This window comes from Bipolaris sorokiniana (assembly GCF_000338995.1).
Source record: "Bipolaris sorokiniana ND90Pr unplaced genomic scaffold COCSAscaffold_7, whole genome shotgun sequence".
Taxonomy (NCBI): domain Eukaryota; kingdom Fungi; phylum Ascomycota; class Dothideomycetes; order Pleosporales; family Pleosporaceae; genus Bipolaris; species Bipolaris sorokiniana.
This window is the reverse complement of record NW_006911901.1, coordinates 700588-711129: the sequence shown is the minus strand read 5'-3', so window position 1 is coordinate 711129 and position 10542 is coordinate 700588. Positions and strand designations below refer to the sequence as shown.

Below are 10542 nucleotides of genomic sequence, written 5' to 3'. Positions count from 1 at the left end.
TTAGTCAAGATACGAGCTCCGAAACCAATTGGAAAGCTCAGAAGATAGAGAATTTCGAGTCAGAGGGTCCCATAGCACTTCGAGTAAATGATGCCAAGAGTCTTGGACGGACGGCAGTTCTTCGGAGTGCCTCCAGAAGTCTTGTTTTTTGTGTTAGTCTCCACGTTTATGCAGGCAATGTGCTTCTCACGGAAGAATACAGTGGAGAAGTCCTGCAAGCCATTTACGCACCCCCGCATTCCTGCTCAACTGCCGCTTCCGGGTTGGACTTCCAGGTGTTTGACATGAACACGGGCGGTGTCGATCCTCTCATGTGGCTGAAACACGGCCTGTAAGCCACATTCTAGCCACAGAAAGTCACGTGGCTTCATATTATTAAATGCTTCCCCGCTTCAAAGTAGAAATATTGCCCGAGTTGTCGGCCCATTTATGTCGCACCTCTGCACCGTTTGGCAGGTGTTTCCGTTTTCGAGCATGCGCAAAACGGCGAGAACAGAAACAGAAAGGCCGGTGGCTGATTACCAAACGAAACAACAGGCACCACCCTTTGCCAGCTGTTCCCCTTAAATTTCCCCGCCAATGCCAGCGACCCAAAACAGAGACAGCGTTCCATACCGGCAAATTTGAGTCTTGGAGTTTAGTCATGCTCATGGTCAATGTTCAAGGTGTGAGCGATGCACAGAGACCCGCTGAGCCATCAGCAAAGTCCGCTAGGATTACGACGGCAACATTCAAAACTCGAGTACTACAAGACAGGACTCTAAATTTATTCGGCTTATTCATGTCTGTTTCACAGCCAATCTGATTGTGCTTTGCTCGGTTCTCAGTACGGGACTCCCGGTGTGCCGAACAAGCCGGTTAAAGCTGCCTGTATGATATCAGCCAAAACTATAGCAAGAGGATGGCTGTAATAACTATAAAAGCCAGTGAGTATAGCATAGAAAACTCGGGGTTTGCACTCTTTACAATGTAATGCATTTGTTACCTGTCGAGGCTAGATAGTGCGTAATGTAGGATACGGGTGAGCAGCTGCATTCTTACACAGAAAGGTGATTAGGGTCACTCTGATCCAACTTTATCGGCGCATCGACAGTCGAGCAAACCCTATCGGTGATGTTTACTGATCCTCCCGTTATAAGGTGCGGGACAGCAACATTCTGGGCCCAGCAAGTCCAGGCAAGAGGACGACTTTCCCCTTCACCAACATAAGCACGCAGTTCACGTCTGCCCTATTCTTCTTTAGAGTTTGGTGGCTATATGTAGATGATAGAACCCGCAAGTTTCATCCGCCGGTTAATGGGTCTCATGCGTAGTCAAGCTGCATGTGCGATATTATTTGTTGTTTTCTGGGACCAGCTACCAGGTATATCATCACCTCACTCACACTTATATTGCACAGAAGTAAGCATTGGAAGGATTCACTGTGGATACGTGCCAACTGACTAAGGACATGCTAAGAGTTAAAATAGGCTAACCATGTTCGTGCGAAACGTTTACACTGAGGTACAAAAATAACAACAAGGCTTGAATTAATACATGTTCTCAATGTAACACCAATACTTCAGACAGAAAGATGCAGGATACCTAAGCACGTCACTGTGATGGGCTCGGGCCGATGGGGGATCGCGGTAATCCCGTTGAATAAGCTCTAGATCATCACGACACTCTATGCGAACGTTATCCTCCAGTAGCTAGGTAATTAGACCATTATATCTGGCCAAACCCCAGTAAGACCTCAGTGGGATCCCGTTGAATGTGTTTATTGGGAGATTATATATTCTTTGTGTAATAAAAATGATGCAAGAATATAGATGATACAAAAACAATGGTCATTACCTGCTAAACATATCTTGATTCATCTCTATCAGCTACTGCCTGAACTTCCAAAGCAACGGATATTATCACAGATATGAAGCTATACATGGATATTCTGGCTATGGTCGCTATTTCCGCTAGCACTATCGTTGGGTTTGATCCTTCAAACAGCCAGGTGTTCACCAATACACAAGGCGGCGCTGTGGACGAATGGGAGAAACATGCTACGCCCGCTGGATCTGCGTATTCGCATCCTATCCAGATTTTGAAGAATAGACCGGAGCACCTGATGATTTATGGTGGAGAATCATGGAATGGTTTCCTCAACGGAGGTAAACGTCCGATTGTGGCGACTGTGGTCAATCTGACCGAGGTGTTGAGCGCGCCTGCGTCGTAGATATTGGAGAGGCGATGAGGGTGGATGACAAGAGCGACAAACCTGGCCTATCCACGTAGACAAAATGATAGGAATACACAGAATGCTGTTTAGTGTTTGGCTCATGACATATTTATTGCATGTGATTATGATGATATGGGAGAGGGAAGGCAACTTGGACGCACGTGAAGAGGCGCCCACGCTACTCGGCCTCTTCCCCACCAAACGCGCTTGTCAACAGTACGTCGACGCGTCTCCATTCCCACACAACGTCATCATGGTAAACCGCGGACAAGTCCTCTGACGTGTGCACATGCTGACCCGGCATAGGCGCCTACGCGCTCTAGCAATAAAGAAGTCAAAAAGAAACGGAGGGGCAGACCACCAGGAAGTCGCAATTCCACCGTCGGCTCGAAGCCAGCGCCAAAGCCCGGTACAGCAAAGAAGAGGAAGCCTTCAGCCAAACAGCAGCCACAAGAAGCCGAAGATGAACTATCCCTAATAGAACCAGCTCTATCAAACCGACCAAAACCTCGCAAGCGCAAAGCTGACGACACTGCCGCTTCCGCGGCTGAGCCAGAAGCCCAGTCTCGCAAGGAGTATCTACGGCTCGAGGCAAAATCAAGGAGAATCACACGCGACCAAGTCGACAAATGGCCAGAAATATCACCCCAGGTCTTGGAGCAGATCCTCGCCGTGGTGCGCAATGCGAAGAAGGACACGGCTGAGACACAGCGGGACGAGCGGAAGGTCATGACTGCATACAACACGCTTAACCCACTTGTACGAAGACTAGCACGCCAACTGGCTGAGTCGCGGATTCCTCCACAAGCCAAAGACATACATTTTAACATCGATAAGCTGACGGAGCGCAATGCTCAAGTCTCGCGAGAAGTCACTACTGCGCGACACTCGAAGCAGCTGCTCAATGAGCAGATCAAGACCGCCGAGCACTTGCTTGGCAAGGACGAAGAATACCTGGAGTCGATGAAGAAGAACGCAAAGACGTGGAGGGCTGAGTGGAAACATCAGCGGAAGCATGGACGTGTACGTGGCAGTCTCCTGCTGTTTGGACGAAATGATAGCTGACTTGCAGTAGCTCCATCCCTTGCTCCAAACCGACAACGAGGTCGCTATTGATGGCGACCGCCCTGAGGATATTGGTCTGAAACCACGAAGCTCAGTAGATCTTTCGTCCCTCGACTCGCCCGACTCCGACCTTGGCCCTGTGCTTGAACAATTGAAACGCAGCTTAAAGAACATGCAGAACAACCATATCCAAGTAGAGGGCCTCGATACGGCAATAGGCAATGCACAAGCTGCGCTAGATGATGTCCTATTTCGGCATGCCAATGCTGCACAGTGTGCCAACTTGTGAAATATTGAGATGCGGATGCGGGACAAGAGTTTTCTTTCCTTGTTAAGGTAATGTAAACATACTTAGGCGCATAAAGCAACTTTGGGGAAACGAGTGACGTTTGTAGGGGTTGGCGTTTATCCAATACTTCAGGACGGGTTTCAGGATTACTACTACTACTACTATATTTCGAGCACTATGTAGTATACGAAGACAGCCCGTAAGAGGCTGTGGCAGGTTGGGCGTGGGGCTCAACGAAACTGCAATACTTTCGGCATCCACCCCCATGTCTCCCAGTTTTGGAGCTGAGAGGGGATCCGACAGGGTGGTCATCGGAAAACGTGCATGTGGACTCTGGTAGCTTCAATACTCTCATGTAGTGTAGCAACAAAATGCCAAATGTGATTGGCTCCAGCTGGCTCTCATATCGCCGCAGAACCACACCTGCAGCTACCGTGCCTCGTGCCAAACTCGTGCAAAACACAACAGATGAAGCGCTGTAGCGAGTAACGCGTGAGCTGGACATTCTCCCTCTTAAAAAAAGCCATGGGCGGGTTAAGCAGTTGTTAAACGGTTGGCTGACAGGGTGGGCGGCGCAGCTCCCCCGCCGATTGCGTAGCAGTGGTGTTATTCCGGAATATTCCCTCGCTTCGGCAAAGCACGCGACCAGACATTCACTTGGCCCTCCTGTCTTCAAAACTATACACCTCCGCCACGCGTTTTCCGCCACGACAAACTCGTCCGTGCAACAAAGGTCGCGGCTTCTGGCGCTTGTCGACCTTCGCTGCTCCTTGCGATGCTGCAGTGCGTGACGAGATCCCTGTAGTGACACCAATCAAGCCCGCGCATCTCCAAGAAAAGCATCCGGCTTCGACCCACCCACTTACCGCACTGGATGACGGAAGCTGCACGACGATCCAATGGATCTTCTCCAGTCGCCATGACGGAACACGGTGAGGCTAACAAGGCCAATGTTGCTTCCGAACCAAATGCGCCAAAGAGCGCCTCGCCTTCAAAAACCAAGCCTACTGCGACCGGCTCCGAGGCGCCTGCAAAGACCTCGAAAAAGCGAAGAAAGGTCAATCATGGTAGGCCTCCAATGCTGTGCATCTCCACACGTCTCCACAGCCCTGCTGACTTTTGACGCCCCAATGTAGCATGCATCTACTGCAGACGTTCGGTAAGCCATAGCCAGTACATCAACGTTTGACACATGGCACTTTGATGCGTGTACGACAATTATTATTACTGCTTGCTGACCACATGCCAATCAGCACATGACCTGTGATCTCGTGAGTATAGTCATCACCATCTTCTTCGCAGTTTGTAGGCACGGTTGGACTTATGCGAACATAGGAACGACCATGCACACGCTGTGTCAAGCGAAACATTGGCCACCTGTGTCGTGATGAGCCTCGAGAAGGTGTCAAGAAGGCCAAGTCTGAGCCAGACAATGGCGAAGGACAGAGTCAGCCTCCTCAGATTGAACCCGCCACGTCCGAAGCAGCGCCCGCCGCCACCCTCCAACAGCCCACTGCTCCAGATGCCGGACTCAATTTGGCACCGCATCAACTGCCCCCTAATGGAGATGCAAGCACGGCATCAGGTACTCAACCCGGCCCCGTACCCGCGCCACAGCCGCCTGCTTTGACGGCTAGTAATCAGCCCTGTAAGTCACACTTCTCTCAGCCCCAAGCTGTCATCGTCACTGACAGCCTTAAAGTTGGGAACTATGATGACTTGCTTTCATCGTCACGGAACAACTTTCAGGACATGCACTTTCATCCTTCATATATGTTCAATACCTCAGAAGTGAGCAACGAGTATAATCTGCTCAACGACTTTCTCAACAACAGCCTCATGGACGACGGTGCTTTCTACGGAGGCAATGACTTCCACTCTCTTTTTTCTGACGCTTCCCTTATGAACTCAATGGGCTCTCTAAACAGCAACTCTGCTTTCAATCCTAATGGATCAAGACAGCAACAGTTGCTTCCCCCACCTGCGCAGAATGCTGCTGCTAATACAGCACAACGATCCGCAGGCGGGGTGCCTATTGACAAAGCAAGAGAAAGATACCTCATAACAGCTGCTGACCCGGCCGGATCGGATAGCCCGGAAGAGCGCATGAACAAACTACTCAAGGCAAAAGTAGACGCAGGACTATTGAAGCCCTTCAACTATGTCAAGGGCTATGCAAGACTCAACCAGTACATGGAACAGAATCTGCAGCAAATATCCCGCGTCAGAGTATTGCGCCAACTGGACCGCTTCCGGCCAAAATTTCGAGAACGAATGCAAAGTCTGACCGATGTAGACTTGGTGCGTATCGAAATGTGGTTCGACAAGAGCTTGATGGAGTACGATCGTGTGTTCGCAAGCATGGCTATTCCAGCTTGTTGTTGGCGAAGAACAGGCGAGATTTATCGAGGCAACAAGGAAATGGCACGGCTCATTCACGTACCAATATCAAAGCTACGAGACGTAGGTTCCTTATTCATCTCCACTGAGCCGATAGGTACTGACACATCAAGGGGAACATTGCTCTACATGAGATCATTGCTGAGCCATCGTTGGTATCATACTGGGAAAAGTTTGGTGCAATCGCCTTTGATCACACTCAGAAAGCTATTCTGACGAGCTGCTCGTTGAAAAACCCTGATCCGAACTCTAAGGATCCCGAAATACGTTGCTGTTTCTCTTTCACTGTCAAGCGAGATGCCTGGAATATGTGAGTAGACATGCCCTTCCTACAAAATCTTATGCTGACAATTGTTAGACCCGCGTTGATTGTCGGCAACTTCCTTCCTATAACCGAGGCTACCTCTGGCCCGTTACCTGCGTCGTAGTACTTTGATCTGATTTCTGTATTCAAAACTGTATGATGGAGCTGCTGGGTTGTGGAGGTTGCGCGCATATGATGTGACACATAACATACGTTTCATTGCTTAATTGACTGGAGGGTTGCGTGCATACGTAGTGGTGTGATTGCAGCTGCGAAAGATATCCATATCTGGCTTTAGTGTTGCTCTAGGCTCCTTGTGTTTTAGTTCTTTTTGCTATCCAAAACAAAGCTTGTGTTATGGTTGTGAACCGTACCTTCCTCGTTGTTGCACAGCTAGTTTCCAAGTGGGAGTCACATCCTTCCAACCTTACCACCTTTCCCATCACCCTCTTTCATCACACCACATGTACTACTAACTTTGTGCATTCATGCCGTCGTTCCAGTCTGTAGCAAAAGTAGAGCGCGAGAAGAAGCTCAAAGCAGTCCTCAGTGAGTACGAGTTATGAGAATTGATCCAACACAGCACTCACCAGTGCATAGCTTTCGCCACAACACTCATCCAGAGGGTCGAAAGCGGTCACGATGCGGCACTTACAGATGATCTGCAGGTTCATATTCGCACCCTTCCCCTCCAAGCCTCCTCTACAGTCCTCGCGAAGCAAGAGGAGCTCGACCGGCTCGGCACCGAGCTATGGAATTTGGCTATAAGACAGCGACGGAACGAAACAGATGTTACCATTCAATCCAGTGATGTTACTGCGAACCAAAAACGTACTCTGTCTCTCCTGCGCGCCTTCTCGTTCTTGCTTCTCGACTCCGCCGGCGGTCACGATACAAAACGCCGCCAGCGCAAGAACTACATCCGTCTTATGAAGGTCGCGCTAAAAGCAGCTAGGGTATGTATCCAAGGTGATGAGCTGGCCATAGCGACCAAAGTGCTTGAACGTGCTGCGGACTATCAAGATGTCCTTAGTCAAGAAGGCGACGACAAGCGTAGAGAGGAGAAGGAGCTTGCAGATGACTTGAGAGCTCAGTACTTTGCAGTTCGAACGACCTTAGTGAGATTCATCAGCTATGTTCAAAGTGAACTTCTCTGCAGTTGCTAGGTATAGCTTACAGTATTACAGGCATGGCGTCAGGATCGCATGGACACCGCAGAGCACTTGTTCATCAAATGCAAGCAGCTCATGACGACACTCGCACCCACAACAACCGAAATCCTCGCAGACCTACTTTACGAAATCGGAAAAGGTGCTTTAGCGAAGCGCGATTACAATTTAGCGTCTCGGTGGCTGGAACGCGCACATGATGTCTTTGACGGACAAGACCTGGAGATGCTCAGTCCGGAAGTAGGAGAGCTGAGACTTAGCATCATGCAAGCCATTGGTACATTCTAGAACGTTTTTTGTGAGATTCGAGCTGAAACATGCGCTAGTCCAGGCATACATGAAGATAAACACCCCCGAGATACAAGACAAGGCATGGCAGATAGTGAAGCTAATGGAGATAGTAAGAGCTATACATCGCCTGTTTAGGGCTAGCACTAATTGATTCCTAGGACTTCGGAGACAAGATGGGAGTCTTGCTACTAAAACTTGAGCTACTTTCCGAAACTGAAAAGATCGATACCCCCGAGTTCTACAATGGTGAGGCCCTGGGATTTTTCAGAATCTAATTGCTAATAATCACAGTTCTTCTGCGTATGATTCGTACCATTGTTCTCAATGAAACAAATTTCAAGACGTGCGTGACCTGAACGATGCTTAGTTGATCTGCATACACATGGATCTCGCTGATTCTGAGTAGGCTCATGCATCACATACACAAAATGAATGAACACGAGTGCGTACTTGATCTGATATGTTTGTTCAATCACTGACTCCATGAAGCAATGCTACAGCCATCAAGGCACTCGATGACTTGATAGATATACGCCTCTTTCGAGAAGAGAATCAACAATGGATTGAAAAAGCTATCATTACACGCATCTGGATTAGTACCACTAGAAACTCTCCCGAGAACGCGCTTGAACAACTGCAGGATCGCTTCGACGTCGTTTCGCAAAATCTGCCATCTCCCATCTCTGCGCCTGCTACACATGCTGCGCAAACGGTAGGCTCTACTTGTCTCAAATACTGGATCGAATCACTGATAAGAACATGCAGTTGCTATGGAAGTGTGTAGAATTGGCAGTAAGTCAAGAGAAACACAAAATGGCCGAAGCATGGTGTCATATGTGCCTTCATCCTATATTTGACAAGGCCGGAGTACAGAATCAAGCCAAAGTGTCAAGGTGCTACAGATCTTTTGTGTTACTGATTGAGATATTTACAAAGTGTAGGAAGATTATCCAGTGCGCCCTTACTCGCCGGGACTACGAGGCGGCTAGAAGTGCATATGCTCGGATGACTGAAACTGGTAGAGATGAACCAGTAACACGGTATCTGATGTACAAGGTAGCATTGCAAAGTGGAGATGCGGATTCTAGTAAGCGCGTCTTCAGGAATGATCATTTCTTTTACTGACGATGTAGCTACTGAATGCTTGGATCACATCTGTCGGAGTTCTGCTAAGGACATGACACTTCTTTATGCTTGTGTGATGGAAGCTCAGAGAGCAGGGAATAAGAGGCAAGCGATCAACGCCCTACGAAAGGCTCTCGACAAATATGAGCATGGCGCCACAACAGGTGTACATTTACCTGCACTTTTGCGGTCAGTCTCCTATCCTGAAAAGGTTTGCAGCTTCTTACACGAGCAGATCAACTACGCGTATGCTGCAATCTGAACTCATCAATGATGGTAAAATCGAAATTGCCATTCTGGAACAGCTTTGCAAGTCATTCGAAGGAGGTATGTGAGAAGACTTGATGCGAAGACTCATCTAACGTTAGCAAGCCCGTGATCAGGCCAAAGCATCTCGAACTAGGCCAAGCACTCCTACCAAAGAGATGTTCACAGATGTGGAGTTCGAATGGTTCTCTAAGAACTCTTACAATCTATCACTAAAACACTGTGCTGAGATGCCCCCAGCACACCTTATCAGGCTCCTTGATTGCTGTGTGGAGGTCAGTACAGTCTGTGAAAACGTGAAAAGAAGTTATTGACGGTTCTCAGTTCATCAAACTACTCAAAGAAAAAGATATTTCAAATACGAGTAACGATCTTGATCTTCGGTTGCTCTTCTGTGAGTTTCTTGCTGCTTGTACTTGGATTATTTTGGCGCGTGCGGAGGATAATGTTGAGCAAAATGTAAGTTGTGCTCGCTGTACGTCTGAAAACTAGATCAACAGTAACGACTTGGATAGGCTCAACAGTACTTGGAAGTCCGCAAGCATAGTCAGAACTTCCGACGCGCCGTATCAGAAATCATCAACAGGCTCAGTGAGTCTGCCAAAGCCGACATAATCTCGAAGCACTTCCAGGTTGTCAAGTTAGAACTTGAAGCTGCACTCAAGCTTCGGAAATGGGATGAGCTTGACGAACTCTTTGATCAGTGCTGGGTATATAAGAACCCAGATCACTACGAAACACTGGCCGATCTTACTTTGGTCACCTATCATTGTATCGTACAAGCAGAACTAGACGTCAAGTACCAGAAAAGTGAGACGACTATGAAGAAGCATCGTCAGAGCTAGACTAACACACCTCACAGAAGTACTATCTGTTCTCCAGAAGATAGTCAATCTAGTTAGCCGACAACCAGGCAGCGACATGCCAAAATTGTCTCGATGGCTCCGATGCCTTTTCAGCCTCTCACTCCCGTTTGATGATGAATCTAGTCTCAGATGCATCGACCAAGTCACACATATCGCGGCAACAAAGCAGGGCGTGAGTCTCCAGTTTCCTAGTCCTGTCACTATAATTTTCTGCGCCCATTGCGATAATACCCTATCACTGCCCCCTTGAGGTTAGACATGCCACGAGCACTTTTAGTTTATGCACAGATGAAGACACTGCAGACTTGGCTGACAAGATGACCAAGGAAACCGAGCGCTATCCTAAGACGGAGTTAGAGTGGCTAGCGACCACCGCATTCAATCGCGCAATCGACTACTATGTGCAGGAGAACGACGAAAAGGCCAAGAGGTGGGCGGAAAAAGCATTTGTGGTTGCACAATGGATTGACGATGCGGGAGCAACGCGAGGTTTCCTTATGAAAAGGTTTTCGATTTTGAAGTTCAATGAAGAGTGAACTGTACACGTGGGG

General features: G+C 48.5%; 4 protein-coding genes across 4 annotated transcripts; all 4 read left to right on the top strand.

Moving 5' to 3' along the window:
- The first annotated feature begins 1834 nt into the window (after positions 1–1834).
- On the top strand, positions 1835–2332 carry COCSADRAFT_36761 (glycoside hydrolase family 93 protein). The gene has a single exon (XM_007701596.1). It carries the CDS (start codon positions 1910–1912, stop codon positions 2210–2212), a length of 303 nt encoding a protein of 100 aa, XP_007699786.1. The 5' UTR covers positions 1835–1909; the 3' UTR covers positions 2213–2332.
- A 108-nt stretch (positions 2333–2440) lies between these two features.
- COCSADRAFT_142409 (uncharacterized protein) lies at positions 2441–3992 on the top strand. The gene is made up of 3 exons (XM_007701863.1): positions 2441–2471; positions 2522–3238; positions 3291–3992. Exons 1-3 carry the CDS (start codon positions 2469–2471, stop codon positions 3567–3569), a joined length of 999 nt encoding a protein of 332 aa, XP_007700053.1. The 5' UTR covers positions 2441–2468; the 3' UTR covers positions 3570–3992.
- Positions 3993–4488: 496 nt separating this feature from the next.
- On the top strand, positions 4489–6397 carry COCSADRAFT_26363 (uncharacterized protein; the record flags this gene model as incomplete). The annotated part of the gene is made up of 7 exons (XM_007701526.1): positions 4489–4636; positions 4706–4728; positions 4823–4840; positions 4905–5217; positions 5245–6032; positions 6083–6279; positions 6328–6397. The coding sequence occupies 7 exons, from the start codon at positions 4489–4491 to the stop codon at positions 6395–6397; spliced, it is 1557 nt and encodes a 518-aa protein (XP_007699716.1).
- A 364-nt stretch (positions 6398–6761) lies between these two features.
- Positions 6762–10527, top strand: COCSADRAFT_357104 (uncharacterized protein; the record flags this gene model as incomplete). Its single annotated transcript, XM_007701862.1, has 17 exons — positions 6762–6822; positions 6874–7391; positions 7461–7719; positions 7769–7842; positions 7892–7979; positions 8025–8076; positions 8140–8175; positions 8223–8445; positions 8499–8626; positions 8675–8820; positions 8867–9047; positions 9091–9185; positions 9231–9400; positions 9450–9584; positions 9641–9935; positions 9988–10163; positions 10243–10527. 17 exons carry the CDS (start codon positions 6762–6764, stop codon positions 10525–10527), a joined length of 2922 nt encoding a protein of 973 aa, XP_007700052.1.
- Positions 10528–10542: the final 15 nt, after the last annotated feature.